This window comes from Elephantulus edwardii, unplaced genomic scaffold (genome assembly GCF_000299155.1).
Source record: "Elephantulus edwardii isolate Elephantulus edwardi_28Jun2011 unplaced genomic scaffold, EleEdw1.0 scaffold00271, whole genome shotgun sequence".
NCBI classification, from domain to species: domain Eukaryota; kingdom Metazoa; phylum Chordata; class Mammalia; order Macroscelidea; family Macroscelididae; genus Elephantulus; species Elephantulus edwardii.
The window spans coordinates 1,525,097-1,544,517 of record NW_006400021.1 but is presented as its reverse complement, the minus strand read 5'-3'; the positions used below and the strand labels follow the sequence as shown (position 1 = coordinate 1,544,517).

Sequence of the window (19,421 nt, the reverse complement as noted above, 5' to 3'; positions counted from 1 at the left end):
TATAACCTGCGTTTATGTTTCTTATAAAATGTATTTGCAATGAGTACGTCATTGATTGTACAAAATTCAATCATTCTACCCTCAGCTTCATTTCTGTCACCAAGCCCATGTTTTCCAACTACTGATTCTTCTTCTCTGTTCCCAACTTTTGCATTCCAGTCACCCATTATTATCAATGCATCTTGATTGCATGTTCGATTGATCTCCGACTGTAAAAGTTGGTAGAAATCATCTATTTCTTCTTCTTTGGCTCTATCATTAGCCATCAGGGAAATGTATGAAAAGTCATACATACTCAATATTAAAATCTTTTAAAAGATACCCATAACATCACTACAGAGGTGCTTTTCTGGCTTTGTAAGAAGCTGCACTGCCAACCCAAAGGCAGGCAGATTGAGTCCCCCACATGCTCAGAGGGAGAAAGATGGGAACTCTCCTCTCATGCAATTTCAGCCTCTGAAAATCTATACTGCAGGGATAAGCTGAGTTAGTTACAAATAGATGGCAAAGAAAAAAAAAAATAGTACCACTATACATGGCCACAACTGAAACACTTTGGATATTTTTTCTAAAATATTTATACTTGACAAGCAAATGCACGTAATATTATAAGGGCTGGGCCTGACAGAAATGTTGCCAAAAAAAAATGTCCACACTCAATGGAAGGTTGGATTAGAACTCTTTACTCTTTCCCAATATTTTCAGATTCCTGATAGAATTCCATTCACTTTGAAAAAAGTCATCCTTAAAAAAAGATTGTAAGTTTATAGTGAAAATTCAAGCTTTAAAAAAAGATGCAGTATTAGAACAGTTTTAAAAGTACTGGAAATATATTTTCACTTGAAATTTACTATTTAAATGACCTATCAAAGATTTTAAAAAATGCTAAAGTAGCAGTCTTATAGCATGGTGATATTCTTCTCAAGTTGGAAAACAATTTCCTTTAAGGCATCATCCTGTGCCCAATTGACTTTACTCCCCAAAATGATGTTCTGTAATGAAAAAAAGAAAGTCGTAAGTATTTTATAAAAAAAATTTAACAAGCTTTAAAAAGACATCTTTCACTAAATTTGGGTTTATGGTGATAGAAAAGTTGTACTGAATAATGGCAGGGTGTATAAAAAGATGAGTTGGCAAAACCTGTATGATAGCTGTAACAAGAAAAAAAATCTGTTCAGGCTGCTTATGTACAACAAAGCACCTTATGAAATTTGGTTCCATGGAGTTTCAGGGTCAATGGTTTCCGGAAGATGTTAGTTAAGTGACTAATACAATGTCTTCTGTTTACCAGGTATGGTATTAAGGATTTATTATTCAAAATGGCATTCTTAGCCATTGACTTCGCCTCGTGGATGGGCAGAATCATACAAACAGGGTGTGTTAGTCTATCCATAAGGTGACTGGCTAGTTTTACCATTAAATTGAGTGGACTCAACAGCTGCATTTGAGAATCTCAAAATCAACAAGGAAGAAGCAGCAGGCACATCTTTTGGGGCAAGAAATTTCTGCACAAGTTAGACTGAAATCTACATAAGAGCAACAGTAGCCTCAATCAAAGAGTACCATGACACAGAACTGATTTGGGAAGGCTGCCTCAAGAAGCTAGAGCTAGAAGCCTTCATCTAAGCTTGCTAAAAGACTGAGGGAAGATTTCATTACTGGCAGGACTAAGGAAACCAGGTAACACTGACTTAAAAAGTAAGGCTGACAGTCATAAAGCCTGCAGACATGCCTAAGAAGCTGTGTGGATTGAACGGTTGTATCTTGTTGCTAATCTGTTCACTTTCCTAACCCCATAATCACGCGTGTGGTTCTATAAAGTCTGTGTAGTCATTGCAATGGATTTTGGACCCAGTAGAGCAGTAAGACTTGTGCTGAAATTGATAGAAGTAGGTGCTGGAGTGTAGGAGACCATGTCTGATCTTACAGGAATTAGTTTCGTAAGCAGAGGTCAGATTCAGCCATTATCATGCTGTCTACAGTTGTTGCGGGTTTTTTTTTTACAGTTGTTTTTAATAGCAGGGATCGGAAGCGAGGGATAGCTGAGTAAATACTAACAAAGAGAAAAAAACTGAGTGAAAGAAAAGGGAATATAAAAGATTGATCAGACACTGTAGTTTAATATTTACATTAATCAACTATAATTATGTATAAAATAGTTTATGAATGATTGATTGAAAAGCTAGTATTATTTGTAAACTTTCACTCACTTAAAAACATTTAACAAGTAAAATAATAAAAACATGTTTATTGCTTGAAAAGATCATAAGATCATGGCTTGGATCAGGTTCTCCTTAATCTTTAAACTGGTACAATTGCTCTTTAGCACATTTGAGAGATTCTAGACTACTGTTACCACTATAGATTGTAGATCCAAGTAAGGTAACATTATTGACAATCTCAGTTTCTTTCTTCATCTATCATGATGTTGCTTGATGGTGAGGATTTCTGTTTTCTTGATGTTGAGATGCAACCTATATCGAAGGCTGTAGTCTGATCTGCAACAAGTGCTTCAAGTCTTCTTCATTCCAAGTAAGCAAGGTTGCATCATCTGCATAACACAAGTTGTTAATTAGTCTTTCTCCAATGCTGTATGATTTGCTCAGCATACAGATTTAATAGGTATGGAGAAAGGATACAACACTGATACACATCTTTTCTGATTTTAAACCGTGCAATGTTTCCTTGTTTGGTTGAGACAAATTCCTCTTGGTCTATGTATAGATTCCATATAAGCACAATTAAGTGTTCTGGGATTACTATTCTTCTTAATGATAGCCTTAATTTGCTATGATTCACACAGTAGAATGCCTTTACATCATCCGTAAAACAAAAATGTACAACTTGCTGCTTTTCTCTGCTTCCAATTGAGATCTATATGATATCCCTCATGCTATGGCCTCTTCTGAATCTAACTGCTTGAATTTCTGGTAGTTCTCTGTTGATGTACGGCTCCAGTCATTTTTAAATAACCTTCAGCAAGATTTTACTTGTGATAGTAAATACTATTTGTGATAATACTACTACTGTTTGAGAATTTCCATATTTGGATAGATCTTTAGGAATAAATATGGATCTTCTCCAGTCAGGTAGCCAGATAGCTTTCTTCCAAATTTCTTAGCACAGAAAAGTGAGCAAAGCAAGTCAAGGGCTGCATCTGTTTGTTGAAACATGTCAATTGGTATTCCTTCAATTCCTAGGGCCTTACTTTTTTCCAATGCCTTCAGTGTAGTTTAAACTTTTTCCTTCATTACCATTGTTTCTGGATCATATGCTATTTCCTCTAAAGTTTCAGTGCCGACCAATTCTTTTTGGTGCAGTGCCTATGTATTCCTTCCATCTTCTTTTGATGCTTCTTCCATCAGTCAAGATTTTGCTCATAGGGTCCTTCAGTATTGAAACTCGAGACTTAAACTTGTTTTTTAGTTATTTCAGTTTGAAAAATGCTAAGTATATTCTTCCTTTTTATTTACTAGCTCTGGCTCTTTGAAGATTTTGTTATAGTATTTTGCTTTGTCTTCTTCAGCTAATCTTTGAGATCTTTTATCTGATAAGTGGTTATCCCAAACCATATCAGTTAGCCTCTAGATGTCTGGAGCAACAGAGGAAGGAAAAGAGTGAGGAATAGGAGGTAATGGATTATATAGCTAACTGCTGTCAATAACAGGCTCCTTTGCCTGAGACCAGAAGACCTAAATGGTGTCAGGCTATTACTATGTAATATTTTGATCAACACAATGGAAGGAAGTCAGTTTAAAGACTAAGGTGCACCTATGCAAGCCATGGTATTTTCAATTGCTTCCTATGCTCTGAATGTTGGAGAATGAATACAGATGACAAAAGAATCAAAGCCTCTGAACTGTGATGTTAGAGAAGACAATATCTCATAGACGGCCAAAAGAACAATCTTGGAGGAAGTGCAACCAAGACATTTCTCACAGAAAAGGATGGTGAAATACCTCCTCACATATAATGCACATATTATCTGAAGGGGCCAGTTTGTGGAAAAAGGCATGATGCTGGGAAAGACAGAAGGTCAGAGAAAGAGAGGAAAAGGTTCAACTAGATGGACTGACACAGTAAGCACAACAATGGGATTGAGCATGACAGAGATCATGAGGATGAGGGGTCCAGGGCACAGTTCAGATCTGTTGTTCATGGGTCGCTATGAGTCCAAGTCAGACTGCCAGCTCCGAAACTCAACAATAATATCTAACCACCATGAAAGATCTAGGTTTTAAACATTCAGTATGCTTGCATTCCAGATCTATGTAAATAACAGATCAATATTCAGCACAGAATTACCTTTTTAAGATCAAAGAATAAATATATTAATAAATAAAAGTAAACTGATAGTTTAAATATCAATTATTTTTTAAATGTTCTCTATCTCCTTTTCTTGTTTCTAGAATTAAATGTTACCTGGAACACATGTTGAACAACTGTAGCAACTTTTATCTCTGCCTGTAATTCTTGTTGTATGGCATTTATCCTATCAGAATTTTCCATACTTTCCATATCCTTCTTCTGTTTGTTCTTTTCAGTCTGAATTTCTAAAAACTTACTTTGTGAAGCTTGTTTTAATTCTGTTAGATAAAGAAGAAAAAACCAACATACTACATATAAAACTTACATGAATTCTTGAAAAACTAATCAGCATTTCCCGGTTATTTCAGTAGACAAAATTTTTAATCAGAGAAATTACTTTCCCCCCTTTTCATTATTTTTTTGTGTATTGATTATAAAATTTTTTTATGAAAAAGAATAAAAATGTATTGTTCATAGATGCTGATATTTGTATTTTCATTTAGTTGCTGTAGCAGTAAAATACTTAAATATTTGAAAAGATACTATATATTTTTTAGCATTTTCAGTCATTCATTGTTGCACCTTTTCATTATTTTTAAATAATTATCATTTTAAGCTGTAATCCTATATTAATTGGAAAATAACTATTCTGACAATGCCAGTGTTTTTAGTTGATAAAAGTAATCTTCAGATTATAAAACAATTTTGTTCCTAAATCCACCTCAAAGTAAAATTTATTTGTCAGTTCCCATTTTTCAATGAAATGTCTCTTTTAACATACTGTAGAGTACTGATACCATTCATCTGTCAGTATTCCGTACTGTGGTGTCTTGTGTGTTGCTATGATGCTAAAAGCCAAATCACTGGTGTTTCAAATGTCAGCAGGGTCAACCGTGGCAGACAGATTTCAGGAAGCTGCCAGACTGGGACAGAGTAAGAAGCAGGACTGGCCAACTACCTCTGAAATAATGGGTTCTCAAAAAAATCTATCAATACCTGTGGAACACAGTTCAATACAGTGCTGGAAGAGGAGCCCCTCAGTCTAGAAGGCATTCTAAATATAACTGCGGAAGAGTTGTACCTCAAAGTAGCATCTATTTTAATGATGTGGATGGAGCAAAGCTTTCACCTAATGAAGGCGTTTCACTACTGAGGTGACAAGACTCAAAAAGAGAAGAAACAGCTGCAAACATCCCTTAAAAACTGAAGCACAGAATGTACAAAGTAGGAATCTAGAAAAACTGAAGTTGTCAAAAATGAAATGGAATATTCAATATCGATCCTGTGCAGTTAGGTAGCTGAGATGGACTAGTACTGGCCATTCAGACAGTTATGTGCTCTACTATGCTGGGAATGACAAATTGAAGAGGAATGGTGTTGACTTCATCATAAAAAAGAGTATTTCAAGATCCATTGTGAAATACAGTGCTGTCAGTAATAGAATAAACATACTCATCCAAGAATCCAAGACATGTCATGACTGTTATTCAGATATATGCACCAATCACTAAAGCCAAATATGAAGAAATAAAGGATTTTTATCAATTGAAATCCTAGGCCAAAACTGATTGAAAATGCACTCTAGAGACACTAATAATAATTGGTGATTGAAAACCTGGAAAAAAAAGAATGTTGGAAAATATGGTCTTGGCAGCAAAAATGAGCCCAAAAATCACTTGGCAAAATTTTGTTCAGCAGGAGACCTACTCATTGCATATAACTTTATTCTTTTAATTTTTTTTATTATTTTGTGTGTGTGTATTGTCAAATCGGATCTGACTAGTACAGGAGGAGACTGCTCCTCCTTCTCCAGCAGAGCATCCGGTGGATTCAAACTGCGTACCTCTGGGATTGCAATGCAGCTTCTTGCCACTAGGCCACCAGCGCTCCCTATATTTTTACAGAATTTTTTTTTTTAAGAAATATTTTTTTAAAAAACATAAATGGTGTCCATACATACAAATCTCATCTGATTGAATATACTGGAATAAAATGACTACATCTGTTGGAAAAAACGACGGTGGACAAGCTCAGTATCAGCAGTTAAAAGGAGGCCAGTGGCCAACTATGGAACAGAACATCAACTGCTCACATGCAAATTCAAAGTGAAGGTGAAAAAAAATTAAAACAAGTCCTTGAGAACCAAAATAAAATCAAACCAGACAAGTTGTGGGATGATGTCAAGGACACAATATATGCAAAAAGTAAAAAAGATATTAAAAGGACAGCAAAGAAAGAATAAACCCAAAATATGTCAGAAGAAAAGCTAAAGCAAAAGAAAGAAATAATGAAATAAGAGAGCCAAACACAATATTTCAAAGGGTAGCATAAAACAACAAAGCAAAAAATTACAATGAAATGTGCAAACACTCAGAGTTAGAAAACCCAAAGAGAAGAACACACTGCATTTTTCAAGTGAAAAAAAGCTAAAGGACAAATTTAAGTCTTTACTTGCAATACTGAAAGATTCCATAGGTAAAATATCAAATGACTCAGGAAGCATCAAAAGAAGACAGAAAGAAGGGAGCTCTGGTGGCCTAGTGGCAAGAAGCTGTGTTGCAATTCTGAAGGCCCATGGTATGAATCCACCAGATGGTCTGCTGGAGTAGAAGAGGGAATCTCCTCCGTGACAGTTGGATCTGATTTGAAGGCACCCAACAAGGGAGGGGGGGGGAAAAGGATGGAAAGAATACAGTCACTGTACCAAAAAAAACCTGGTCAACACAGAGCCATGTCAGTAAGTAGCATATGATGAAAAATCAAAAAGGAAAAAGTACAGGCTGCACTGAAAACATTGGCAAAAAATAACTGAATTGATGTGTTCCAGAAAAAGAGATGCAGCTCTGGACATGAAATTACTCATACATGTGAAAAAATTGGAAAACAGCTACCTGGTCAACTGACTGGGTAAGAACCTTATCCCCCCCCCCCTTTTTAAATTGTGATTTTAACAAAAGTTTACAGAAAAGTTGGATTTTCATTCATTCATTCATTCATTCATTCATTCATTCATTCATTGTTGCACACTTTCCTCCCTACTCTCCCCAGTTAACTTTTTTAAAAAAAAAATTCATTCATTGTTGCATAAGAATTTAAAAAATGCAGAAATTATTGAACAATATCACTAATAGCATATCTAAGTAAAATTTAGCTGAACATTATTAAGATAGTTGGTGCAGTATATCTACGGGCAATTGTTAGAAATCCAAACGATATTCAGAAGAAGCTAAGGAATAAAGGACAGCATTGCTGATATCAGGTGGATCTTGGCTGAAAACAGACTATCAGAAAGATGTTTGTTGTCCTGGTGTGCCATCGAGTTGCCTGCAACTCATAGCAATCCTATGTACAATAGTTCTGAACCCTGCCCTAAGTCAGTCTCATTGTCTCCTAATTACGTATCTAATCCCATTACCCCCAGAACAGCATCAATAAATTTCATCTAGGGTCTTCCTCTTCTGCACTGTCCCTCCACACTTCCAACCATGATGTCTTCCAAGGACTAGTCACTCCTGGCCCAATGTATGTGGGACAGCGTTTCAAAACCCTTGTCTCCAAGGAGCAGCTTAGTTTCACCCTCTACAGGACAGACCTATTTGTTCTCTTGACAGCCCACTGTACGTTTAACACCCTTCTCCAGCACCACAACTCAAAGGCATCAATTCTTCTTCTATCATTCTTAGTCACTGCCCAGCTCTCAAATGCATAGCAAATAATTGTGAAGACCATAGTCTCGATCAGGAGCACCTTAGTCTCCAGACTGACATTGTTGTTCTTCGGTACTCTAGAGAAGTCAATGACAGCAGATTTTCCTAATCCAATTAGTCTTTTGATTTCCTGACTGCTGGTGTCAAGATTGTAGAACCTAGCAAGCTGTAACTGTTAATAATCTCAATATCTTCTCCATCTATCATGATGCTGCCAATTGGCCCAGTGGTGAGAATTGTTGTCTTCTTGATAGGGAACTTCAATCCATACTGGAGACTATAGTCCTTCACCTTCTGCAGCACATATTTCAGATCCTCCTCAGTTTCTGTCAGTAAGATTGTATCATCTGTATAATGTAGGTTGTCAATAAATCTTCCTCCAATGCCGATGCTACATTGCTCCTTATAGACCACAGCTTCTTGAATGATCTGTTCCACATATAGATTGAAAAGGTATAAAGGTAGGATGCATCCCTGACACACATCTTTCCTGATCCTGAACCATGCAATGTTTCCTTGCTCTGTTCTGACTACTACTTCCCGGGCCAAGTATAGGTTTCACATAAACACAATTAAGTATTCTGGGATCCCCAACCTTCTCAAGGTTAGCCAAAATTGGTGTTTCATACAGTCAAATTGTGTTTTATTGACCATGCAATGACATTTGACTGTGTGGCTCATAAATTATGGACAATCTTGAGAAGAATAGAAATCCAGAACACTTAATTTGGCTCATGTGAAACAAGCATATAGACCTGTCAACAGCCGTCTGAACAGAATAAAGGATACTGCATGGTTTGAAAGATGTCAGGAAATCAAAAGATGTGTTGTATTAGACATATCTGCTGTCAAGGACCTCTTTAAAGTGTTAAAGGGAGAGAATATTAGTTTAAAGACTAAAGGTACATCTGATGCAAGCCATCGTAATTTCAATTTTTTCACATGCACTTGAATGTTGGAAAATGAATAAGGAAGACCAAAGAACTGACACTTTTGAATTGTGATGATGGCAAAGAGTACTGAATATCCCATGGACTGCAGAGAACCAACAGATCTGGTTTGGAAGAAGTGCACCCTGAGTGCTCTTTAGAGGCAAAGATGGTGAGAACTGATCTCATGTACATGTTGTTAGAAAGGGCCAATCTCTGGAAAAGGACATCATTCTTAGGAAGGTGGATGGTCAATGAAAGAAAGGAAGACCTTCAAAACAATGGACTGACACAGTAACTACAACAATGGACTTGAACACAGCAGAGATTGTAAAGAGCCAGCAAGGTTTAAAACTGTTGTACACAACCGGGTTCCTATGAGCAGAGTAAACTTAATCTCAATCGCATCTAACAGTAACAACAATGAATAGCCTACCATGTAGCTTTCTACATTTAAAATCTCTAAAGAAATACTTTTAGATATATTAGAACATCTTCAACCTAATAATACAGTAATATAATGTTTTTATCTGCATCACAGATAGCGCCTGTTTGTTATTATGAACTATTGTATATGTCTTGAAGTCTTAACACAGGAGGCTTAATGAGGGTTCATAACTATGGGTTGTACTTAAATTGGACAGTCATAACCTAGGAACTGTTTGTACTTAACAATACCATCTATAAAATGTTGAAGGTGTTATGGATGACAATTATACAAGTTACAAGTTCAAGGTATTCCTGTATGACAATGAGGTTGATAAGATGATGACAAGTGATGATATCCTGTGGCAGAAGACTTAAAAAAGCTGCCAAAAGAATAAGCAGGAAATATAAGGAAATATTTTTTTTCTTTCTGGTTACAAAAATGACATTACCTTCTTCAAAACTAAATACCATCAATTGATATTATTCTATTTCCTAGAATGGTCTAAGAATTATACACTTCCAAAATATAAATGGGTATGTTTCAAGTGTAATATATTAGTTTGGAATAAAATAGAAAAAAATTTAACATTAAAAGGGAGATAAAAAAATTACAAGAGCAGATGACTGAGAATGCTTGTTCACAAATAAATTAGTGCAGTATTAAAAATAAGAAATCCTACAAATATTGTTAAATACTTCAATAATTTCAATGCAAAAAAAAATTTCATATTTGTAATAAATTATGTGAAGAATACGTAGAATCATTATGCACCCACTGTGTGTATATAAATACAGAAATGGTGAAAACTGCAGTCACACAGGAAGATGGCATGAGTTTCATATACTTTTTGATATTGAGTTTTACTCCCATTGAAGATGTAAAAAATTTAATGATTTAATTTTTTTTTTTTTTTTTTCGCTGCAGCTGAAAGCTTCTTTATTGTGGTAAAATGGCGGCCGCGGCCATGATTTAACATTTTAAAACAACAAAAACAAAGTAAAAATATCTGTTATGTCTTACTTTAAAAATTTTTTAAACATCTAACATTTTCAGAAATTTTGAAAATGAAAAAATGCCTTGTTGGCTGAGAGATCTGCATTAATCTCCACAACAAAGGTTCCACGAAACATGTCCTGCAGTCCAGAATGAAGGCTGCATAGTTGAGTAGCCTTGGGAGGAGGGACTGTATAACAACGGAAGAACTATTTTCTTTTACTTTTCAAAGAGAAGAGCAAACTGAGGGGGTGGGCAAGGAGAAAAGTGCAACAGTGAATGAATGGAAATCCAAAGTGTCTGTAAGCTTTCATTAAAGTTAATTAAAAAAAAAATAATAATGCTAAACCCCCCCCCATGTCCTACAAAAAGCAAAGTGTTCTACATACGCAGTCTCTTCTTTCTAATGTCAAGCAGTTTTTCTTCTAAGTCCCAAGATTCCTATTATCACAAAAAATACATGAAAGAGAAAGTATATTAGTTAAGAATAAACTTGTAACATTTAAATCACTGTACTGTATTGTATTAATTCATGTCCTCTAAAACTACCAGGTTTTAATTCTTTTTTTTCTCTGCATAATAAAAGAGAGAAGACAATAGCTTAAACTACAAGTAGATAACTAGCAAAAGCAGTCAGAAATAAAGGAGTCATGAAAAAGAGAAAAACGTAAGCACATTATATTCAGACCAGATCAGTCTCTTTGGTCAAACCATTTAACCCTATATAATTACCAATAAGACGTTGTTACTGAAATCATGAGAGAGCAAAGTAGCTGAAAGTGCAATTTACCTGCTGTGATGCCATTATAGATTTATTTAGTGTCAATATATGTTTCATGTTATCCATGAGCCAACTGAAAAAGAAACAAAAATATAAGTTAGCTTTAGTTAAAAATAAATTTACTCCTTCACCAAAGAAGACATTGAGATGTGCCAACAAGCACATGAAGAAATGTTCAAAATCCCTAGCTCTAAGAGAGATGTAAATCAAAACAACTATGAGACATCATCTCATACCAGTCAGAATAGCAAAATTTAACAGAACAGCAAGCAACAAATGCTGGCGAGGTTGTGGAGAAACTGGAACCCTTATTCATTGTTGGTGGGAGTGTAAAATGGTGCAACCACTGTGGAAGGTGGTATGGCACTTCCTCAAAAAGTTGCAAATAGAGATACCATTTGACCTAGCAATTCCACTACTGGGAATATATCCCAAAGAGACCATAACTGACATCCAAGCAGATATATGCACACCCATGTTTATCGCGGCTCTGTTCACAATAGCAAGGAGTTGGAAACAACCCATCAACAAATTAATGGATAGAGAAGCTGTGGTATATTCACACAATGGAATACTATGCTTCATTGAAAAACAAGGAACTCATGCAATATTATTCAAAATGGGTGACCTGGAGGACATTATGCTGAGTGAAATATCTCAGTTGCAAAAGGACAAATATTGCAAGGTGCCACTGTTGTAAAATGGGATTGATATCAGAGTTGGGGTAAGACTGAGAAAAACTGGATAAATTGTGTATACTGCACTGAAACAGATGAGGGAGTGAATAATTTAAAAGCAATGTATGATAGGGTATTATGGTTATCACAAGAGTCCACAATTAAGGTTGCATAGTGCAATGTACTTGGGGCGGTGGGAGGGGTGTGGGGGGGGATTATGTACCAGGGAAAGAGTGTTTCTTTTACTTTTGAAAGAGAGGAGCGAACTGGGGGCTGGGGTGGCGGGAGGGCTAGGCGGGGAGAGAAGTGCAGCAATGAATGAATGGAAATCCAAATCTCTGTAAATGCTCATTAAAATTATTTGGAAATAAAAAAAATTACTTTTACATTAATGAAAGTCAACTGTATTTACTTTTATTAAACAACTATATATACTTTTGTTCATGGTATTGTTAGGTACCCACTGAGTTGAGTACAACTCACAGCAGCCCTATGAACAAAGATCTGAACCCTGTCCTAGCCTGTGCCATCCTCATCATCTCTGACATCTCTCATACTTTAACCCATTGCAACAGTAACTGTCAATCCATCAGTTGAGGGTCTTCCTCTCTTTAGCTAACCCTCCACCCTTTTCAAGCATCATCTCCCTCTCCAAGAAATAGCTTCTCCTAGCAACATACTCAAAATATGTGCAATGACATTACATCATCCTTGGCTCCAGGGAGCAATGTGGCTGCATCTTCTCCAAGATATATGTTTGTTCTTTTGGCAGTCCATGGAATATTTAATACTCTTCTCCAACACCACAACATAAAGAATTAATTCTTCTGTCATCCTTATTCATTGTACAGCTCGCATATACATAGCAAGTGACTGAAAAGACCATGGCCTGAATAAAGTACACCTTAGTCTTCAAACTGACATCATCGCTACTCAGTACTGTGGAGAGATCCTTGACTGTAGTTTCCCAGTGCAAGACATCTCCTGATCTCCTGACTACCTGTACTTTGGGTGTTGACTGTGGATCCAAGTAAGACGAATTTGCTGACAATTTCAACTTGTTCTCAATCTATCATGATGTTATTTTTTGGTCCAATGGTGAGAATTTTTGTTTGCTGAGTGTTGAGATATAATCCATATTGAAGGCAACAGTCTTTGATTTTCTATAATCAGTGCTTCAGGTCCTCACTTTCAGCAAGCAAGGCTGTGTCATTTGCATAATGAAGGTTGTTGATGAGCCAGTCTTCTTCCTATCTTGATGCACATTTTTCTTCATATGGTCCAGCTTCTTGAATGATCTGATCAACACACAGATTAAATAGGTACAGAGAAAAGATACAACCCTGACAAATAACTTTACTGATTTTAAATCATGTAGTGTTCCCTTGCTCTGTTCACACGACAGCTTCTTGGTAGGTATAACTTTTGCATGAGCACAATTAAGAGTTCTGGGATTGTCATTCTTCTCAATGTTAGCCATAATTTGTTATGACCCACATGGTCATATATTAATCAACCACCTAGCCTTGTCTCTGCCACTGGACCTTTGTGAGATTCTGCCTTGTATTGGCAAGTGCTATAGCTCTTTTAGGGTGCTCTGGTGGCTTAATGGTAAGGATTTACCCTGCCAACTCAAAGAGACATAGTTCAAATCCACTAGCTGCTCCGCAGAAGATAGTCACAATTAATCACATTGTATAGAGTATGTCTTTAGCTAACAAAATCAATCTGGAAATATCTAATGTAAACAAAATTTCTGTCTTTATGGTACAGTTAATGTTCTTGTACATAAGGCATTTATGGCCTAGGTTTTATTATTCTGCCAAAAATTATTGGTTGGACCACAGTATATCCTATGATTGGCCTATCTGGCAAACCATGAAATGGCTGATCAGTTTACTATATAGAGAGAATTTATAAATCCACCCAAAAGGACCGTGACCATATGGAGGAGACTGGTTGCTTTGTAGTATGGTTGGAAGGGCAATAGGAACTTTGCTCCATAATCAGCCAATCTAACAGAGGCTTTCAGAGAGAGGCACTGAGAAAGAGGGAATCTCCACAAAAGAGCTGTACCACAGGCCAAGAACTGTAACACTGAAGTCAACTAAGAGGGAGCACCAAGACCATGATACCAGCAGATACAAATAGAAGAGCCAAAAGAGCTGGGTTGTTGCTGTGTAAGTACCTTTGAGTCCAAGATGACTCACAGCTCACCCTCCAATAGGATATCTGAGGCTCTAAATCACAGGCGAGGAGACTGCCCATTGAGCTCCCAGGAAGAGACTAGTGGATTCGAGCCACTTGTCTCTGGCTTGGCAACTCCTTATCACTAAGCCACCCGGGCCGCCTAAGAGTTGTTGTTATTGTTATACAACTTTGAGTTTGGAATCAACCCATAGCTGATCCTCCACTGGGCTTTCAGAGGTGCAGAGGAAGAGAATGCTCATCTTTCTCCATGAGGCTGCTGGTGCATTTGAACCATGTGTCTTTGGGTTGGCAGTGTAACTCTTTACCACTAAGCCACCAAAGCACCTTAGAAGCCTTGTCGCATTTGTCAGTGTAGGGCAGAGGCTCAGGAAGGTCCAGTGGCAGAGATAGGGCCTACCAAGGCCCAGTGATTGAAAGCTGGCCAGCATGGACAAGGAAAAGATGAGAACTGTTTTGTTTCAAAACTGTCCTGATTAAAGTCTCCTAACTTGTATCTTGTAACTTTCAAGCTGATTTTGATTCCAAAGTGTAGCCTGTTCTTTTTCTAATAAAGTCCATAATCATGAGTATGGTCTAAGTGTTGTTTGTGGCTACTGCAATGAATTATTGCACTTGAGCAGAGATGTATAAAATATGGTGAGAACAACTAGTATAAGAATTGGTGAAAAAGTTGGAGAGTTGTCCTGATCCTGATGTGTCCTGTTAAAGTTAACACAGGTTCTGATAGAAAATTAAGAGATTCAGTTCCCTAGGAAAACTTTATAGATTGCTTTGCATATTGTTGTTAGGTGCCATGAAGTCAATTATAACTAATAATAACTCTATAAACAACAGATGTGAACTATGCCCTGTCCTGTACCAGCCTCACATCTTCTGTCCAGCTCAAGCCCTTTGTGGTAGTCACTGTGTCAATACACTCTGCTGAGGGTCTTCCTCTCTTTGGCCTTCCACCTTTCCTAGCATGATATCTCTCTCCAAAGAGTGGTTCTTCCTGAGAATATGGCCAAAATAAATGAAATGATAAGGATACTCCATCCTTGCCCGTGAAAGCACTCTAGTCATACTTCCTCCAAGTCATATTTGTTTGTTCTTTTGGCAGTCTGTGGGATATTCAGTATTCTTCATCAACAACATAACTCAAAGGCATCCATTCTACTTGGGTCTTCCTTGGTATTCACTGTCCAACTTTCACTTGCATATGAAGCAAGTGAAGAGATTATGGGTTGGATCAAGTATACTTTACTCTTTAAAACTCACATCCTTTCTCTTGAGTACTTTGGAGAGGTCACTGAGAGCAGATTTCCCCAACACAACCTGTCTTTTGATTTCTTGACTGCTGATACTATAGGTGCTGATTGTGGATACAAGTAAAATAAAATCATTGACAACTTCACTCTCTTCTCCATTTATCATGTTATCATGAGGTGTGGGTTTTTATGCTGAGGTGTAACATATAATTTTTTTTGGTGTGTGTAGGTAACCCATATTTGAAGTCTGTAGACTTAGATCCAAAAAGTGCTTAAAGTCTTCACTTTCTGCAAGCAAGATTGTGTCATCTGCATAACATAGGTTGTTATGCTATCCTTTGCATGTTGTTGCTGTATACTGTCAAGTCAGAACTGACTCATAGCTGACCCTCCAGTGGGGGTTCAGAGGCAATTAAGTGCATGGGGGGAGATTGTCCATCTTTTTCTCACAGAGAGATGGAAAAATTGAACTATGTATCTCTGGGGTTTCCAGCATAACTCCTGACCAGTAGGCCACCAGAGCTCACTATTCTTTGCATAGTATCAGCATTTTTAAAAGGTTAAGTCTTCTCTGAGCATGGATGTTCTTCCATTTATGCAGGCTTCTCCTTGCAGTAATGTTTCACAGTTTTCATTGTATAGATCTTTTACATCCTTGTTAGGTTTATCTGATTTGGGAGCTACTGTATATGACATTTTATTTCTTGACTTCCTTTTCAAGTTCTCTATGTTAATGTAAAGAAACTAAACTGAGTTAAAAAATTTTTTGAGTGGAATTTTACAAATTACAATGGTTTTTTCATTCAGTAATTTGTAGACATTTTATTTTACAAAATAAAAAAATAATTGCTTAATGTAGCTCAGCAAGACAAAGCAAAGTTTATAACGAAATGTGCAAAGAGGTGGAGTCAGAAAATCAAAAGGGATGAACTCGCTTGGCATTTCTTAAGCTGAAAGAACTGAAGAACAAATTCAAGACTCAAGTTGCAATACTTAAAGTTGCTATGGGCATCTACAACCAGGAGAGGATATGATAGATGAATGGGACCTTCTAAGTCTCAAATCCTTATGCACATCCAAAAACTTCTCCAACAGGGTAAAAAAGGAAGCCATAGACTGGGGAAAAAAATATTTGGTAATGACATGTCAGACAAGGGACTTATAACTAGAATTTATAAAATACTCGAGCACCACAAGATAAAGGTAAATAACCCAATTGAAAAAAGGACACAGGATATGAACAGACACTTCACCAAAGAAGACATTCAGATGGCAAACACACACATGAAGAAATGTTCAAAATCCCTACTTCGAAGAGAGATGCAAATCAAAACAACTATGAGCTATCATTTCACCCCAGTAAGAATAACAAAATTTTACAGAATATCAAACAACAAATGCTGGCAAGGTTGTGGAGAAACTGGAACCCTTATTCACTGTTAGTGGGAGTGTAAAATGGTGCAACCACTATGGAAGACTGTATGGCACTTCCTCAAAAAGTTGCAAATAGAAATACCATTTGACCCAGCAATTCCACTACTGGGAATATATCCTGAAGAAACCAGAACTGCCACCCAGGCAGATATATGGACACCCATGTTTATTGCTGCTTTGTTCACAATAACAAAGAGCTGGAAACAACCCAAGTGCCCATCAACAAACGAATGGATAGAGAAGCTCTGGTATATTCACACAATGGAATACTATGCTGCATTGAAAAACAAGAAACTCATGAAATATTACACAAAACGGGTGACCCTGGAGGACATTATGCTAAGTTAAATATCTCAGTCACAAAAGGAAAAATATTGTATAGTGCCACTATTGTAAAATGGGACTGTATTGGGGTTGAGGGAAGACTGAGAAAGAGGGGATAAATAATGTATACTGTATTGAAACATGTGAGGGAGAGAACTGTTCAAAAGGGATATATGATTAGGTACTATTGTTATGACAGGAGCTCAGAATGATGGCTGCTCAGGGGACTGGACCTGGGGGCAGGGATTGTAAAACAATGAAAGAATTTTTCTTTTACTTTTCAAAGAGAAGAGTGAAAATGGGGGGAGGGGTGGGCAGGGAGGAAAGTGCAACAATGCATGAAAAGAAATCCTAAGTCTCTGTAAACTTTCATTAAAATTAATTAAAAAAAAAGATGCTAAAAGAATATTAAATGATCCAGGATGCATCAAAAGCAGATGGAAGGAGTACACAGAGTCACTGAACTAAAAAGAATTGACTGGCACAGAAGAATTTCATGAAACAGTATATGATTAAGAAGCAATGGTGATGGAGAAGGAAGTTCAAGTTGCTCTGAAGGAACTGGCAAAAAACCAGGCCCCAGGAATTGATGGAATAAAAATTTCATTTTTTCAAATTGCTGACATATTTCAGCAAACAGATGTTGCCCTAGACCTGCTAAACAAGCTGTGCCAAGCAATCTGAAGAACAGCTTCCTGGACAGCTGACTGGAAGAAATCCATATTTATTCCTATTCCAAAAAAAGTTAGTCTGATAGTGTGGAAATTATCAAACAATATTACGAATATCACATGCAAGCAAAATCTTGTTGAAGATTATCCCAAAACTGGACTGGAAGGGAGCTCTGGTGGCCTAGTGGCAAGAAGCTGCTCTGCAATCCCAGAGGTATGCAGTTCGAATCCACCAGATGCTCTGCTAGAGAAGGAGGGGCAACTGCCTCTTGTACCAGTAAAACCTGATTTGACGGTACACACACAAAATTTAATAAAATAAAAATAAAAACAACAATCACTGAACTGGAACAGTTTATCAACAGAGAACTATAAGAAATACAGGCTGGGTTCAGAAGAGGCCGTGACATTAGGAACATCACTGCCAACGTCAAATGAATCTTGGCTGAAAGTAGGCAGTACCAGAAGAATGTCTATGTTTCATTGGCTATACAAAGGCATTTGTCTGCGTGGATCACAACAAATTGTGGCTAACACTGAGAAGAAGGCGAATTCCAGAACATCTGATTGTACTCATGTGAAACCCATACTTGGACCAGGTGGCAGTCATCAGAATAGAGCAAGGAAACACTACATGGTTCAAAATTAGGGAAGAGGTACATCAGCGATGCGTCTTGCCTCCATACCTTTTCAATCTCTATGTGGAACTGGTCATTTGGGAACCTGGTTTTTATGAGGAGGTATGTGGCATCAGGATTGGAGGAAAACTCATCTGCAACTTGCATTAGGCAGATGACACAACCTTGCTCATTGTAACTGAGGTGGACCTGAAGCACTTGCTGTGGAAGGTCAAGGACTGTAGTCTTCAGTATAGATTGAAATTCAACATTAAGAAAACAGATTCTCACCACTGGGCAGCACCATCATAAATGGAGAAGAGACTGAAATTGTTAATAATTTCAGCTTGCTCTGGTACACAATCAACACTCTTGGAACTAACAGGCAACTCAAGGGCACCTAACAATAACAACAATGTAATTAGTTAATTATAATGTCTTATCAGCTCCTTATTGTGGGTAAGAAGTTACAATGCCAACCAAAACATTGGTGATCTGAAGCTACCAGCTTCCCTGGAAGAAAGGCAATCTCCTCCTGTGATATTTACAGCCTCTGAAACCAGCTGGATGGTCAGCTAAGGGTAGTTTGCTGTTCCATAATATCTATTTATTAATTTTACTCCATTCTTCCTCCTTTCCCATCTCTGATAACCATTCAAGAATGTTTCTGTGTGTAAATATTTCCTTAGCATTTTAAAATAATAGGTCTCTTGTGACTGGCTTATGTCACTGAGCATAATTTACTCTGGATTCATCTGTGTCGTACAGTGTTTAATAAAATAATCATTTTTTAATATTGTGTCATACTCTGCTGTGAGAATTTACCATAGTTATCTTATTCATGTGTCTGTTGATGGATACTTGAATTGTTCTTATCTCTTTACTATTGTAATAATTGTGCAGTGAACACAGATGTGCATATATCAGTTCCTGTAATAGTCCCTATTTCTTCAGGATTTATATCAAGTAGTAAGCTTGCTGAGTAAAGTGGTATTTCTCTTTTCAACTTTCTAAGGAAGCTCCAAACTGCTTTCCATAGTGGTCCTACCATTTTACATTCCCTCCAGCAGTGCAGGAGCATCCTTACCAGCA

At 37.1% G+C, this 19,421-nt stretch overlaps 1 protein-coding gene across 1 annotated transcript in view; it reads right to left on the bottom strand.

The window, feature by feature from the left end:
- Positions 1-899: 899 nt before the first annotated feature.
- The window catches only part of CENPH (centromere protein H), a 34,183-nt gene continuing 15,661 nt past the window's right edge, over positions 900-19,421 (bottom strand). Inside the window, exons 6-9 of the mRNA XM_006900042.1 lie at positions 11,158-11,221; positions 10,757-10,808; positions 4,423-4,586; positions 900-992 (exon numbers count right to left, since the gene is read on the bottom strand). Of these exons, the coding sequence (XP_006900104.1) occupies positions 900-992; positions 4,423-4,586; positions 10,757-10,808; positions 11,158-11,221 (373 nt within the window). The remainder of the gene's footprint in view (positions 993-4,422; positions 4,587-10,756; positions 10,809-11,157; positions 11,222-19,421) is intronic.